The following is a 16,007-nucleotide window of genomic DNA, read 5'->3' as shown; positions in this document are numbered from 1 at the left end:
TTCCGTAGTGTACCCAGTACAGAGAACAAGGCCTGGTACATAGTTGTAACTCAAAAAATATTTGAGGAAGGAAGGAGGAAAGAAAATGAATGTAAAGGCACTGTGTCCTAAAATGAAATCACAGATGTGAAACTACTTCAGCAGAAAGCTAGAAGTATTTTGTGGTGGGAGTATTTGTGACTTTTGGAAATTTGAAGTTCTGGGACTATACCAAATAGGAAGTTATTTTTTTTCTCATCTCATTATTATGGTTGAATGGATGAAGTCCATAGTTTAATGAAATAATAAAAAATACCCCTGATGTGAATAACAATTCTGAATATATTTTTAAGAAAAGCCAAGGATTGGATGTGGGGTGAGAAAGAAATGAAGAACTGAAGATAATTACAAAGTTTTGGATCTGAACTACTAGAAAGATAGAATTACATTAATGGAACTAGGAAAGATCAATAAATATTTGTTGAATGAATGAAAAATTGTAAAAAAATTTTTAGGAGTGTTGCATAATACAAGGCATAAATGGGACTGAAGATTTGTCTGAACATCCAAACCAAAGGCAAAGTTGGCATTCTGAGATAGAAAGTCAAACCCTGAAGGATAGCAAGAGAAAGAAGTCCATTTTTAGTTCATTTAAAGGTTTTAATTTCAATTTACTTTTTTGAGTGAGTTCCTCCTGTTGTATGTTCTTTTTAGGTCTTTCAAAGTGAACTGAAGAAGCAAAATGAATGGACAAATTATGTTTCTTTTTTTCTCTGACTGTAGTTGATTCTTATTTTCATTTGCAGAGCAGAGACGGCTAAAGAAAACAGACATTCCGCTACTGCATAGACTCCTACAGGGACCATCCGAAAAGAATGCTCGCATTTTCCTCATGGATAAAGATGCAGAAGAAATTAACAGTGATGTATGGATGCCATTGCCCTGAATCTGTCTTTGCCCTCTCCTCACTCAGCATCTCTCACACAAATGCTCTGCTTTTGTTGTTTGTTTTTCTTTCAGGTGGCTCAGTATATTAACTTTCATTTTTCTCTCCTGGAATCCATCCTTCAAAGATTAAATGAAGAAGAGAAAAGAGAGATTCAAAGAACAATAACAAAGTAAGTTAAGAGCTTGCACACTGGGTGCTTCGTTCTTTAATAGGTTCAAGGCACAAAATGTGTCCAGTTGTTAATACTCTTTTTCTCCTTATTTCAGATTCAGTACAGAAAAGGCTATCATACTGAAATGTCTCCGAAGTAAACAGGTAATAAAAACAGAGACAACAGTTTAGCAATACAGGTCACTATTGCTAAAACACTTCAACAAACTTAGAAGGGTGTTACAACTATTTGAGTGCATAAATTCTATACTTGCATTTATACAAATATATGTGAACTTGAATCTGTAGGAAATTGAATGTGGTAAAAGCTTGTCTCTCTTTAAACTGAAGAGGTTAAGTAAGGTTCACAGTTGGACTGAAGGAACTTGAATTTAGTTTCAGTAACTGGAATAAGCTCGGATACTATGTATTTCAAATAGTTTTTATAGTAAAACGCTCAATGAACTTGAATTTAAATGGCATCTTCAGATGCCATGCAGCTTAAACTTATTTTAGCTTCAACTGTCAAGAGAACTCTCATCAACTGACTCTCAGAAATGATTCAGAAGTAAAAGCTGCCAGCTCTTAAAATAAAAAATCAGCACATTACTACCCCACCAAGGAATCTGATGGTGATGGTGTTTCACAGCTCCTTAAACTCTAGCCTTTTCATAAAATTTAGGACAATCCTTCTATGGATACGTGACTTTGGGCTATCTATAACATCAGAGCTATCTGTCCTTTGGGATGGAAAAGATTATGGACTCTGTTAAGAAATCCAAATTGTAATTTTCTCAACCTGAGCCCTTCTTTTTCCCCCCTCCCTTCTGTTCTACAGATGACTTTCAAAAGTGTTCTTAAGCTTTTCTTTTGTCAATTGAACTAGTTTTCTTTATTTTTCCAAACAAACATATCACAGAGATTTAGTGTATTTTGTTGGCTAGGCTAAGACTTGACCCATGATAACCATTTGTTGCTGAATAAATATAGAAGATAATGCAAAGCTGTGGTAGGTCGAAGTTGGGCAGGAAATCTGGAGCTCAGCCCTTTTTCTCCAAGACAACTCATTCTACAAAACAACACTCAGGGTCCATCAAGTACACTTAACCAATCTGAAAAAGCACTGAGAATGCCACAAGTATCATCTATGATTTTATTTATGAACTCTATATTAAAAGGGAGTTTTATGCAGCTCTTTTCCATTCCACTACTACTTCTATCTGCATTCCTCATAAGCATTGGATTAAACTGATTATATTACACACACTATGGGATAAGGTTGAATGTAATAAACCCAGTTGGAAGATCAATTATCAAAATATGAAACATGTTTAAGACAAAGATATTACTTCTCAGTGTAACCAAATCCTAAACCAGATGAAAGTAAAAGTGTGCTGTGAGCTTTTCAGTCCTAGGAAATCTCCTTTATTGAATAAGACATGGGCTTGCATCTTCATCCTATTATCTATCAGTTATTAAGAAAATCTCATCTCACAAAAGTAAAGCGAATGTAATGGTTAAAATTCAGTATACTTATTTAAAGTAGTGTCAAGTATCTGCCATAAACATGACAAAAGATTCATTTTAATATATTGAAAGTCTACAAAATGCATTAAAAAATACCATGCCTGGATAGAATAAATAAGACATATGGCTTGAAAAGTAAAATTGCAGAAGAGGAAATGCAAATGGCTAATAAGTATGTGAAAAAAGTTGTATCTTAATAGTGATCAGTTGTATTATTAGTCTGTGTCTAATCAGGAGACAGAAACCACACAGTCATTTAAACAGGGGAAATTTAATATAAAGAACTTAGCTGTGATGATAGAGTAACTATAAAAATGTGAAGAGAACTCCAAAGTGTACCCTAAGGCTGAGGAAGAATACCCCACAAAGGAAAAGCTTGGAGAGAGGAGCTGAGAATTCATTGGAGAAGGTGTGGTTGCAGCCCAGTGGATAGGGGAGACATCCTCTGGTTGCCCAGGACACAGCAGGGCCACAGTCATAGGCCAATCAGGAACAACTCTCTGGAGTGTGGATCAGGTAGACAGGTGAGCAGAGGGACTTGGGGCTTCTCTGCAGGCACAAAGCCAGATCACAGAGTGTTGGTGTCTGGAGGTCTGCAGGAAACAAAGTCTGGGGGTAAGCTGAGGCTGAAGGGTAGGCACACAAAAAAATCAGGGGCGCTGCTGCCAGTGCTGCTAGGACTGCGGGGGCTGCAGGGCCCATCTCTGCAGGAACCTAGTACAACTCTGTGTATGCCTTGGACTGTGGCATCTTTGAGGCTGCATGGGACAAAGGTGGGGCAAGTGGCTTACCAGATGATCAGCCCCACAAGGCACTCTCTGGGAGCATGCACCAAGTTGAGAAGGTATGGAGAGTAATGATCTGAGCTAGGACACAGGCCTCTACTGGGCCTCCAGACTGTGCCACCACAAACCAAATCAAAAGCTACAAAAGGGGTTGGAGGAACACAAGATAAAGAAAGCTGCACCCTACAGGCCACTAGCACTGAAGAAACCACTCTGGGTAGAGCAGTGAAGGAAGAAAGTCAGCTTCCCAGAATCCGGAAAGACCAACTTCCTCCTACAGTGTTTCTCCAGTGCCCCCTACTGACAAAGCATGACATCATGTAAGCTGCAAAGGAAGCATATAGAAAGGCTCCCATGTACATTTTCACAGACAACAGCAAAGAGTGAATTTGGAGCAGAGACGCAATAAAATAACTGGCGTGTCAACAAAATGCAAAGCAAAGAAAAGTGAAATCCATCTATTAAAGAAGATTAAGAAATGATAATATTAAATACTCAACAAATTACAATGAGATGGGCACTTAAACTACTGGTAGAATTACAAATGAATATAACTTTCCTTGAAAGCAATTTAGTAATGAGTTCATCCTATAATTCTACTTGTAGGATCTTATATGAAAATAATCATATATACAAAGATACTATGTAAAGATGATTATTATTTATTGTGATAAAAGGAAGTAAATAGCCTAATGTTCAAAAATAGGAAAAACGATTAAGGAAGGAAAGAAACATTTACCTACAGAATGTTATGCAGCTCTTAAATTGTTTTCTAATAAATTTTAATTATAAGAGTAAATTCTCCTTATGTATCTGGACAAGAATATAGATACAATATCCAAAAGTTTATTATCCATAAGATATATAGATATATGTTTATATATGTATGTATATTATTTGTACATAAACACTACAAACCAAAAACATGTTAAATGTGGTTATGTCTGGTTTGTAGAATTATGTATGGGTGATTCATGTTTTTCATATTTTTCTACACTTGTTAAATAATCTGTAATGAACATATATTGCTTTTTCTATTTAGGAAATAGAAAATTTATGATTAAAAAGTTGCCAACAAAAGAGTAGCAAGTACATGCAAGCACAGAGTTCTACTAGATGCAAAAAAATTCAAATAAATTATGCAAGTGAGATGTTAACATCACTACCGTGGTAGTTTTAAAATATATGTATGAAGTCTTTGATACTCCTCCTCTCAAGATATGGAGCCTAATCTTCCTCACCTTGCCAATGGGCTGGACTTAGTAACTCACTTCTAAGGAACAGAGGAAAGCAGAAGTGCCAGGGTGTGGCTTTGGAGACTAGGTCATAAAAGGCACTGTGGTGTCCTCCTTGCTTGTTCTCTTGGATTGCTGACTCTGGGGGGAGCCAACTGCCACATCCAGAGTAGCCCTAGGGAAAGGCCTATATAACAGGAACTGAGACCTTCTTCCAAAAGCCCAAAAGCCAACAAGGAACTGAGGCACCCTGTCCACAGCCCACAGCCGTGGGAGTGCGCCATCGGCCAGCCCCAGTTAAGCCTTCAACGACTGCAGCCCTGGCAAACAGCTTGACTACAACCTCATGAGAGACCTGAGCCAAAAATCCCAGCTAAACCACTCCTGGATTCCTGATCCTCAGAAAATGTGTGAGGTACGAAATGTTTGTTGTAGTATGCTGCTATGATTTAGGATAATTTGTTACATCACAATAGATAACATATAATTTCTGAGACAAAAATCTGTTCACTTCAGAGTCATCTTGACATAATACAAGAATATAAACTTTTGTCACAAAACCGTTCATCCTTGTTTTAGGTGGTCCAAATATTTCACTACCAGTTACATATTAGTTCAAATTCAGTTCTAGATAATGTTATACTTATTAATGGTAGAGGACCTGTCACATTCATCTTTGTATACTTTGTTGTACTTAATATGGTGTCCTGTGTATTGGATGTGCTCAATAAAAATCAGTTGAATAAAGGACTGAATGAATTAATGAATGAATAAAAGAATGAGTGAATAAATTGTCTAAAATATTTTTTTAAGTCCCCTGTATATATGCCTCCTTTTTCACAAATCTGATCTAGTAGCTAAAAACATATCGAAACTTTTCTATATAGTTTTCCCTAATATCGTGGTGTATTTTATCATCTCTTGGCAGTATGAAATATACAGTTAGGCAGTGTTACTATGGAATTTTGTTTAGGGTTGTTCAGCTTGGCTTCAAGAACTGAAGAAATCCATTTGCAAGCCAGTGGATGAGGTGGAAAAGATGGCAGATGTATTTATTATATTGAGATATCTACATATGAAAGGAAAGCAATAGGATGCAATTCAAGAGGGCAAAACCCTCAACAGCATCCAATTTTCTTCTAAATAACAGCTGAACTATTAGACTGAGACATTTGAAATTGTCCATATTTGGCCTACAAAAGCAGCAATTTTATATTGTTGAAACTAACCACACTTAGCATTTGCCTTACATAGATCAACTCATTTAACATCCATTACACTCCTGTGAGGAAATTAATCTTTCAACCTGATTTTAAAGATGAAGAAAGTAAGCCATGGAGAGGTTGGGAGATTTGCTAAGCTCTTTAGTAGAAGACTGAGGTAGGATTTGAACTTATGGCTCCAGGACCCACACTCTTAACCACTGGAATATATGGCCTCACCCTAATTACACACCCTCAAGTGGCATCTCTCTGTCTTCATTTGTGATATAGAAATAATAGTACCTACTTCATTATACAGTTGTAGGAGTTATAGGAATAATATATTTAAAGGCTGACACGTTGCACATAAGAAGTGTGTGATAAATATTAGCTATTGTTATAGCTAAACTATAATATGTCCTCACCCAACACTGTAGCCTAGGCTTTCACTAAGTCTTACTGCCCACAACTACTTTATTCTTGTCTCAAAACCCACCCATCTGAATCACTCACCATTCGCGCTCATACTCTCCACATCTATCTGTTAAAACATGCCTGTTTTCTAGTCGTTGGCCAGGGTCACTCCTTCCATGAACTTTCCTGGTCTCTGTGGCTCTGTGTGATCTCAAACTCCTGGGTTCCACATTAGTTAGCTCTGCTCTTGTGACACTGGAAACATGAAATCTGCCCATTATTATAATTCCTTATGTGTTTATATCTTGTTTAAATTCTTTAGTGATCTGGCCATATCATATTCATATTATTCCCTGCAACACCTAGCACAGTGTATTGCATACAATAGATACTTAAATGTTTATTGAATTTAATTTGCTAGTATATATGAACATGCTGAAATTACTGGGGTAAGGAAAAACTGAAATCAAGAGCACTATAATGAGAATTAAACATTTTCTCTAACCAAAATCACTTATTTAGTAAGCACTAAAATATCACTGCTTATTTTTACTTCATTACACACGCAAAACTAAGTCGAAATGATAAGTTCTTTATGTCTTTTATGCCGGGATTTCCAGGGAAAAGACTACTATTACAAATCATCACTGAAAGCTCAAGTGAATATAAATATGTTAGGACCCCTTGGTGACAATGTCAACATCACATATCTCGGGTAAAGATGAAAGGGAATACAGTCATGTAAGTACCTTTATTGTAAAACACATTTCATTCAGTTCATCAATAATCATTTTCAGTAGTGGTACAGATAGAAACCGCAAATGGCACTTGGGGTCTTTTTCACTCCAGAAACCCAGCAGCCAGGTCCCAGTTCAATGTGGAAGCTCATTACATCCACCTGAGGTTTTGAAAGGCCCCTTGGTTTCATATTTCTGTTGCTGCTTCTGAGAAATAGAAAGCTTATGGGGAGAGAGAAGGGATGGAAGTGGGTTGTAGGAGAGTTACAATAAGTAGATTTCTCTGCTGAGTAGGAAAGGAGAGATGTAGTGTAGACTAGTTAATGTTCCTGAGTAACATTGCTAGTAGCTGAAAAATGATGTTGATTCTTCTTTTGAATATTAGACATGCATTTCATTATTCATGAAAAACAAAAAGCAGTTCTCAGCAAAGATTGTACATTGACATATGCTGGAATCATTTAGCCTCCCAAAAGAGACTGGCACTTTTTGATCAGTTTGGACCCCTAAAAAAAAGCAAATAAGCACATCTGTGAGAAAGAGAAAACAGCTAAGCAGCTCTGATCCCCAGACAGAAAATCTTTAAGACTTCCCTTTTGCATGCCTGAGATGGGTTCTAATAAGCCTGCCTCTCAAGGTCTCAGAATTTCTCACAGGCCTAGTCCCTTAGCTTAAGGACCTAATTAACTGCAATGCCTCATCCACTTTCAGGACCCCAGATTTAGAATAAATAAAAATTTGCTTCCTCCTCACAAAAATATGGCACTCTTTTGCAGGGTAAGAATGAACAATCAACGTCAGCTTCTCGCTGCATTTTAAAACAGCTCTAGGGTAATCCCATGCTAAATCACTGCATATCCAGGTATAGAAATTCAAGAGGAACAAAACCACTAAAATTGATCAGATTATCTCTACTCCCTTCATCTGTACTGGTGTAGACCTTGATATTAAGTCCAAAAGTTTTCCCCAATTTGTACCTGTATAGTCCTTATTCAAATAAAAATCATTTGTGGAAGCCCAAGTAGATAAAAGTGAAATCTTTAGCTTAGTGGAAATGGGACCCCTAGAACTCCACTGCTAAGGTATGAACACACACACATCTGAGGGATAGATGACTCACACTCCGAAGAGTCTCTAGGACCCTGTAGAAAATGGTTAGAAGTCTAGTAATTCAGTTCTTCTTCCCACCTTCAAACAGTACCACACCTAAATTGTCTAGAAAGATTAAAATCTATTTAGGCTTGTTTATAAAAATACCTCTGGAATTTATGTATCCTTACTGCCACGGTGACCCATGACTATTTTTGTTTTGTTTTGTTTGAATGTTAATTTATTTCCTTTTTTTAATTCATGTTTTAAAATTGAATAGTTAATTTACAATGTTGTATTAGATTCAGGTGTACAGCAAAGTGATTCGAGTATATACATCTATTCTTTTTCAGATTCTTTTCCATTATAGGTTATTACAAGGCATTGAATATAGTTCCCTGTGCTATATGGTAGATCCTCGTTGTTTATTTCATACACAGTAGTGTGTATATGTTAATCTCAAACTCCTAATTTATCGCCCCCCCACCCACGCCATCCCCTCTGGTAACCATTAAGTTTGTTTTCTATGTCTGTGAGTCTATTTCTGTTTTGGAAATAAGTTCATTTATATCATTTTTTAGATTCCACATAGAAGTTGTATCATATGGTATTTGTCTTTCTGTCTGACTTACTTCACTTAGTATGATTATCTCTAGGTCCATCCATGTTGCTGCAAATGGCATTACTTCACTCTTTTTTATGGCTGAGTAATATTCCATTGTGTATGTATATCACATCATCTTTATCCATTCATCTGCCGATGGACATTTAGGTTGCTTCCATGTCTTGACTATTGTAAATAGTGCTGCTATGAACATTGGAGTGCATGTATCTTTTTGAATTAGAGTTTTCGTCTTTTCTGGATATATGCTCAGAAGCAGGATTGCTGGATCATATTAGTAGCTCTATTTTTAGTTTTTTAAGGAACCTCCATACAGTTCTCCATGGTGGCTGCACCAATTTACATTCCCACCAACAGTGTAGGAGGGTTCCCTTTTCTCCATACCCTCTCCAGCATTTATTATTTGTAGACCTTTTAATGACGGCCATTCTGACTGGTATGAGGTGATACCTCATTGTAGTTTTGATTTGCATTTCTCTAATGATTAGTGATATTGAGCATCTTTTCATGTGCCTGTTGGCCATCTGTATGTCCTCTTTGGAGAAATGTCTATTTAGGTCTTCTGCCCATTTTTTGATTGGATTGTTTGGTTTCTTGGTATTAAGCTGTATGAGCTGTTTGTATGTTTTGGAAATCAATCCCTTGTCAGTAGCATTGTTTGCAAATATCTTCTTCCAGCCTGTACGTTGTCTGTATGGGAGACTGCTAACCTGTCATCCATCTGAAGACTTTGGAATAATCATCACTAGTCTATTTCTCCAAATCCTGTGACATGCTTTTCAAACCTTTTTACATTCTAGATACTGCTGGACATAACAACTGAAGACTTTGGAATAAAATACTAGTCTATTTCTCCAAATCCTGTGACATGCTTTTCAAACCTTTTTACATTCTAGATACTGCTGGACATAACAGCTTGCCAAGATCCTTTTAAAATGGGTCACCTCTCATCTCTTTTGAAATCCCAATTCAATAAGAGTAACAATATACCAGAAAGAATAAAGCCTACTGATGCTAAAAAGAAACAAAAAAAACACCATCAATGTAAGAGCTATAATGAACTTCTGAAAAATAGTCATTGGTGTGATATTAATCAACATATAAAAATGCAGAGATAGAAGCTCAGAATAGTAACATTAAAGAAGTACCAGCAGTAAAAGACCAGAAAGTCATTGATTTCTGAGCTGCTTTGGTTCTTATCTCCTGCTCAGCCCATTTTTTTAAACTTCCTAAAGATTCCTGAAGTCACTACTATCCTTTCAATATACTAATTTTTACTTAGGTTAGCCAGAATTTGATCCTATTATTTACAACTAAAGAACCCCAACTAACATACCAGCTTAAAATATAACTGTGTAAATATATGGGTGAAATAATATTTAAATATGCAAGGGTCCCTAAAGTTTATCACCCGGGTGCCCATTCTGAAAAAATACATACATACATACCTAACTTAAGAATGTAGCCCAAAAAAACTTAAAAGAATCCAAGAAAAAAACACAAAATGGGATGTTAGAAATAGTCAATTTTACCCAGAGTTACACTTAAAAAGAAACTCTTAGTGGACAGCCATAAATCAGTCCCAGAAATAACTAAATCCAAACTGAAAGATTAAGTCAGAGGACTTTTCAAATGTTATCAAACTTTAAGTTTCAAATCTTATCAAACTTTAAGATGACAGAATATTCTATTACAAAAACTGTATGATTAAGAACCTGATATAATTTAGCAGTGTGACATATTTTAGTGGTGTGATGAAAGTAGATGCTTTATTTGTCAACATGGAAAAAGAATGGTAATTAGAAACTCTCAAAAAAGAAGGATGTACTAGGAAATCATAGTCCAGATATGTAAAGCTAAATAAATGTGGCATATTTTCTGCAGTTGATAGTAAGAAAAAAGACTTCATTTAATCTTGACACTTTTTAAGTGATCCACGATAAGTCATTGAACTATTGGTCAATCCATTCATTGTACGGCTGTAAATAATATTACAGTTAAACACACTATTGAACACTATTTAATGGCTTCCAGTTTTGGGATCAACCTATTGACAAAGCATATAAACCTTACATTTACAAAGCAGGATGAATAAACCTAGACAGTGTGGAAGTAATGGTATAGCTTTAAAAAGGAAAGCTGGCAAAGAAATCAAAAGAAGTTTAGACATGTTAATTATGTTTTGGAAAATCACTAGATGCTGATTGAAGTCGAAGGACCAAGAAATAGAGTATAACCGATAAAAGAGCTAAAACTACAAAAATACTTTACCTAAAATAAAAAATTGAGAGTCTACTGGTAGTATTGTCGAAATTAGTGTAAGTATACTATATTCTTTAAGTGACAGCAGTATTTTAAAAAACTATTAAAGTAATAATGGTAATCACTAGGAATACTAAAAGTGAAAACTTAAATTGCTTACCTTTTGGGAATGGGAAATGTACCCTGCTCTTCTGTCTGAACTCTTGCCATGTTCGTGTATTACTTATGTAATTTTCAAAACTTGTGTAATGTATCATAAGAAACTAAATACAGTATCCCAGAGTGACCTGATCCATGTGGTTACGATATCACATTGCTTAATCTGATCCTTGTTTTTTCTCCAGAAATGCATCCCAGGATTGCAGTAGCTTTGATAGTAGACCCATCAAGTTGTAAGCATAGGCCACTTAAACCAGCAAGTCTTTCCACATGAACTTGTGTTGAGTTACAACTAAAAGCAGAACTTTGCTTTTTTTATTGTTAAATTTCATGTATTATTTTCAAACCATCATTGCAACCTGCCCAAATTCCTGCTATTTCTCGTTAACTTTCTTCTATGTTATATTCTGTTGGGTGACAGATGAGTATCTCAGGCTACAATTATCATTCCCCACTGACCTGGAGGAGAGAATTTCTGGGTAGTTTTCTCCTTAAAACTGCTGAAGTCTACAATTCACATCATTATTTCATGAAATATGAAATTCCTTTTCTTTGGAAGATCCAAATTCACCTTGTATGGCTGAGTTTCTTATTTTATTCCTTCTTTTTGTTTCATTCTTATTCTTACCAACATTCCAACATTAATTTTGGTTCCCTTTTTTCTCCTTAGAATTTTCCTGCATTCTGGTTTACTTCTCAAAATATGTCTTTCATCTTGTCTAAAAATGTTTTACCCTCCCACTAGCCACAGCTAGAAAGGCAGTCTTCAAACCTGCCCACTTTCTCTTTTAACAGGCAGAACAGATTCACATAATTGACTATTCTAATCTCAGAAAAGAAAACAAAGAAAATGCATGTAGGTCCCTGGAGCAGTTAGTCTAACTTGGAACATCTACAGCCTGCTTAATTGGCTAAACCTCTTCACTTCTGGGATTTTGGTTCCATGGAGACCCCCAAAGCCACTAGGTATTATTCCTTTGCATTACAGTCAAACCTAGATCTCTTCCACAAACATAGAGGCACAAAGACTCACCGAAATTCTTGATGATAAGATTCCAAAATATTTCGATCATATATTCCTATATTTTTTGCTAAGCCTATTCATATAAGGTTATTGCTTTTATATTCCAGTCTTACCTTTGTATTTAATGTCCCCAAAATCTTTCACTTCCTTTCATAAATAGGTTATTTTTCAATTGTTTTATTATTTTTGTTACTGTCCTTGGTTCCAACTTCTCAGTAAGTTAGATACATAAAAATATTGGGAAGGGAGGGAGGAAACAGTTTATGATTATTTACTTTCACCTTAGGAAAGTGGTCACCAAACCAGCAGCATCAGTAGCACCTGGGAACTTGTTAGAAATGCAAATAATCAGACCCCACCCTAGCTCTATTAAATCAGGAATGCTGGGGATGGAAAATATTGATTTTGTTTTAACAAGCCCTCCAAGTAACTCTGATGCACACGAATATTTCAGAATCACCTCCTTAAAATAATCATACGGAGATATACTTGGTCAAACTTTATAGATGGTGCAGAATTACATATAATAATCATTTCTATCTGAAGAAGTTCATCTAGCAAATTTTAATTAACATGATATATTCTTCAGATAGCCCCTATTTTCTCCTTTAATTTGTGGAGAAATCCTAAAAGAAAGTAGAGAGGGAAGGGGAGGGAAGGGGAAAAGTTTGGGCTTTTCAACCATTAAGTTGAAGAGCGCTGTCAGACAAAAAGTGTGGGGGAAAAAAGCACACAGAAATCTTCCTATCATGCTGTTGATGAAATAGTTCAAGCAAGAAGCATTCACGCTCACGAGCAAGAACACTTCAAGAAAATTCCTTTGGGAATTTTTAGGCACAGGCCCTTCTGCAAAAGTGTTTATCTGTGTGGATATGGGGTTGTTACTCAGGTAGAGATCTGTTTTCTGAATGTTTTACAAAAAAGTGAAAGGGCTTTAAAGTAAATAAATGGGCACTTGTGACTATATTCATTTTGTGTATCAGCTGGTCTGGGAGTCAGCAACATTTTTTTGTGAACAGCCAGATAATATTTGGAGCTTTGCAGTTCATTCAGTCTTGTCACAACTACTCAGTCTTACAACTACTCAATTCTGCTGTTGTAGAAAGTGGCCATAGACAACACGTAAATAAATGGGCAAGGCTGTGTGCCAACGCAACCTTGTTTACATAAACAGGGAGTGGAGCTGAGTTAGCCAGAGGGCTGTAGTTGGCCTACCTTTGACTACACCATAGATATATGACTTTTAACATAAGCACATGTACAGTTTAGGTGAAAAAGTAGAAAAGAGCCACTGAAGGTAATTGAGGCATTCATGAAAATTGTTACCTGTGAAAACGTTTCCCTGGGCCACTGCTAAACCTAGTCCTAACTAGGACTAATTAGCCACAGCCTGTTTTGACTGTAAAGCCTGCTATATTATATTTTATTTTTTGAATCACACGTTTGCATTCTTCTACTCGGATACTATTACCTACTATATTCTAGTTTCTGTTTCTCAAGTCATGTCCCCAGGAGAACGGTCCATCCCAGGTCCCCTCCATGAATTCACATGAATTTTCTATGCCACACAGGGATGGTAGGATTACCATGATATTCTTAGAAATTTAAGTCATACAATGTTACCATCTTATGAAAAGTCATTTGCTTGTTAACTGTATGCAATTAGATTAGTTACACAAAACAGTCTCCTGGTACTCAGTTTGGTGTGTATGCACAAAGAGACACTTTTTTCTGGTCACTGTTCTTTTCTCTCTCTATTCTTCAACCCCCTGTTCTAATGATCTGCCACTGAGAAAATGCAATCCTTTCCACCTAAACCGGTTTCCTAGTTAAGCCCCAAACTACATTTGGTGACTCTTCCTGATTATGCCCCCAGAAATTTCTAGAACGAAGCTACAGTTTGCTCTATATTTCCAAGGACACCATTTCTCTATAATGAGAAAGTCTTCAACTCATCCTTCTTCCTCCCACCCTCAGTCCTAAACATCTCAGTTCATCTGGTGTCATAACTTTGTATTTATCTTTATTCACGTCTAACATGCCTAGTTCCCTCAAATGAACACAAATATTAACATATCTTAAACCCAAATATAGTCAATTACACCGATCCACTTAAATTGTGATTTTCTCCTAATCCATTCATGATTGGCATGGAGAAAGGATTTTTTTTTTTTAAACTGTACCCTAAGAGTGCTAAGAGAATAGACAAGGAAACAGAGATACCTCTTCTTGGAGACACATTTCACTTTTCTCTGCTTGACAGCACATCTCCACCAGGTGAGCAAAATCCACAATAACTGATCGGAACTGCATCTCTGCTGCATATGGTTCCTGCTTCACAAGGTTGCTGAGAAGTCTGAATAAGAAATGAGTGGCAAAAATAAAATCACTCCCTGAGTTCTAGAAGGCCAGCTTGCAAACCTGCCTTACTTATTTAAAGCTGCACACCACCCATGCCTTTGCATAGCTCTCACTCTTAAGTATACAGGCCCTGAAAATGCCCTGATGTCTTCATAGTTTTCACAGTATCCATCTCCATCATTTATTCAACATATTTTTCTTCAAGCACATCTCATCGATATAACTATTATATTAAATTTAATTACCTTTATGTAATTATTACTAGGGTAAATATTATTTTCTATTTTTATTACATTGGGTGGTAAATAGGTTATACAATAAATTAGCTTTCCTATAATATTTTGTTATGAACAACATTTATTCTAAACAACTAACTTCCCAATAAATATTACAAGTATAACACACCTTAAAGTTGAGGCCCCCTTATATGTTACTAATAATAAAACCAATACACTAATTTGAAACTTCAGTAGTTTGACAATCATCTCAGATTTCCCTCACAGAATGAGTTTCCCCACAACTATATAAACATCGGTGTTTCAACCACTTAGAATATTTAAAATTATAACCTGGTTTCTGTCTCTCTGTTTAATAAAGTAGTATCGGGCTTCTCTGGTGGTGCAGTGGTTGAGAGTCCGCCTGCCGATGCAGGGGACACGGGTTCGTGCCCCGGTCCGGGAAGATCCCACATGCCGCGGAGCGGCTGGGCCCGTGAGCTATGGCTGCTGAGCCTGCGCGTCCGGAGCCTGTGCTCCGCAACGGGAGAGGCCACAACAGTGAGAGGCCCGCGTACCGCAAAAAAATAAAAATAAAAAAATAAAGTGTATCCCAAATCTTCCAATGTTGTCCTTTTTTTTTTTTTCTTTATTGGTCAAGAGAGATTTAACTACAAAGAAAACAAGCATGAAGGGTAGGGGAAATGTACATTAATCCATATTTTATTGCTTACTCAAAAACCTTCATTTACTCTTCATTTTCAAATTCACATTGATAATACCTAGTGGCCTTATTTGTACTTGAATAGGTATAAAAGAAAATATCTCAAAGCTTTAAGTAGCTATTCCTATGACACTCTAACCCAAGGGTCCGGCAAATATTTTAGCCTTTTTCAGCCAAGAGGCAAAATTGAGGATATTATATAAGTACTTATATCACAAGACAGAGAACTCCAGGCCCGCCCCACCCCTGGGGTGGGCTGCCCCAAGTGGCTGGCGGGCACAGTTTGTGCCAGTTGCCATCAGCTGGAAATGATGGTGAAGAGGGACCAGCGGTGGAGAAGGGGGCGCGCGCCGCTTGTCTCACTCTGTGCCCCAGTGACACGCCCTTTTCTTCTCCCTGCACCCCGCTCTCAGCGCGGGCAGCCGGCCCAAGGCAAGGTGACTCTCTGAGTCGCTTGACTCCTGGACTGAGATGCCACCCACCCCTCTGCTGTCCGGCAGTCGTCAACAGTGAAGTCCCCACCATGCACGTGGCACCAGCGCAGGCACTGGGCAGAGCGAGCTCGGTCCCAGG

The 16,007-nt window shown here is 37.0% G+C and overlaps 2 protein-coding genes across 4 annotated transcripts in view; one reads left to right on the top strand and one right to left on the bottom strand.

Annotated features, from left to right (window-relative positions):
* RASSF6 (Ras association domain family member 6) overlaps positions 1-5,203 on the top strand; it is a 63,734-nt gene extending 58,531 nt beyond the window's left edge. For 2 of the 3 annotated variants that reach the window (XM_030877857.2, XM_030877856.2), the window contains 3 exons: positions 786-904; positions 1,000-1,097; positions 1,195-1,283. In XM_030877857.2, coding sequence (XP_030733717.1) covers positions 786-904; positions 1,000-1,097; positions 1,195-1,270 — 293 coding nt within the window. In that variant the 3' untranslated portion in view covers positions 1,271-1,283. Of the gene's footprint in view, positions 1-785; positions 905-999; positions 1,098-1,194; positions 1,284-4,432 lie in introns of those variants that run through there. The other variant, XM_030877855.2, reaches the window with a different exon arrangement.
* Positions 5,204-7,439: 2,236 nt separating this feature from the next.
* Positions 7,440-16,007, bottom strand: part of LOC115864404 (alpha-fetoprotein-like) — a 38,745-nt gene continuing 30,177 nt past the window's right edge. Inside the window, exons 13-14 of the mRNA XM_030878078.2 lie at positions 14,358-14,490; positions 7,440-7,484 (exon numbers count right to left, since the gene is read on the bottom strand). Coding sequence (XP_030733938.2) covers positions 7,440-7,484; positions 14,358-14,490 — 178 coding nt within the window. The remainder of the gene's footprint in view (positions 7,485-14,357; positions 14,491-16,007) is intronic.

This window comes from Globicephala melas, chromosome 5, assembly GCF_963455315.2.
Source record: "Globicephala melas chromosome 5, mGloMel1.2, whole genome shotgun sequence".
Taxonomy (NCBI): Eukaryota; Metazoa; Chordata; class Mammalia; order Artiodactyla; family Delphinidae; genus Globicephala; species Globicephala melas.
This window is presented reverse-complemented; position numbering and strand designations above follow the sequence as displayed.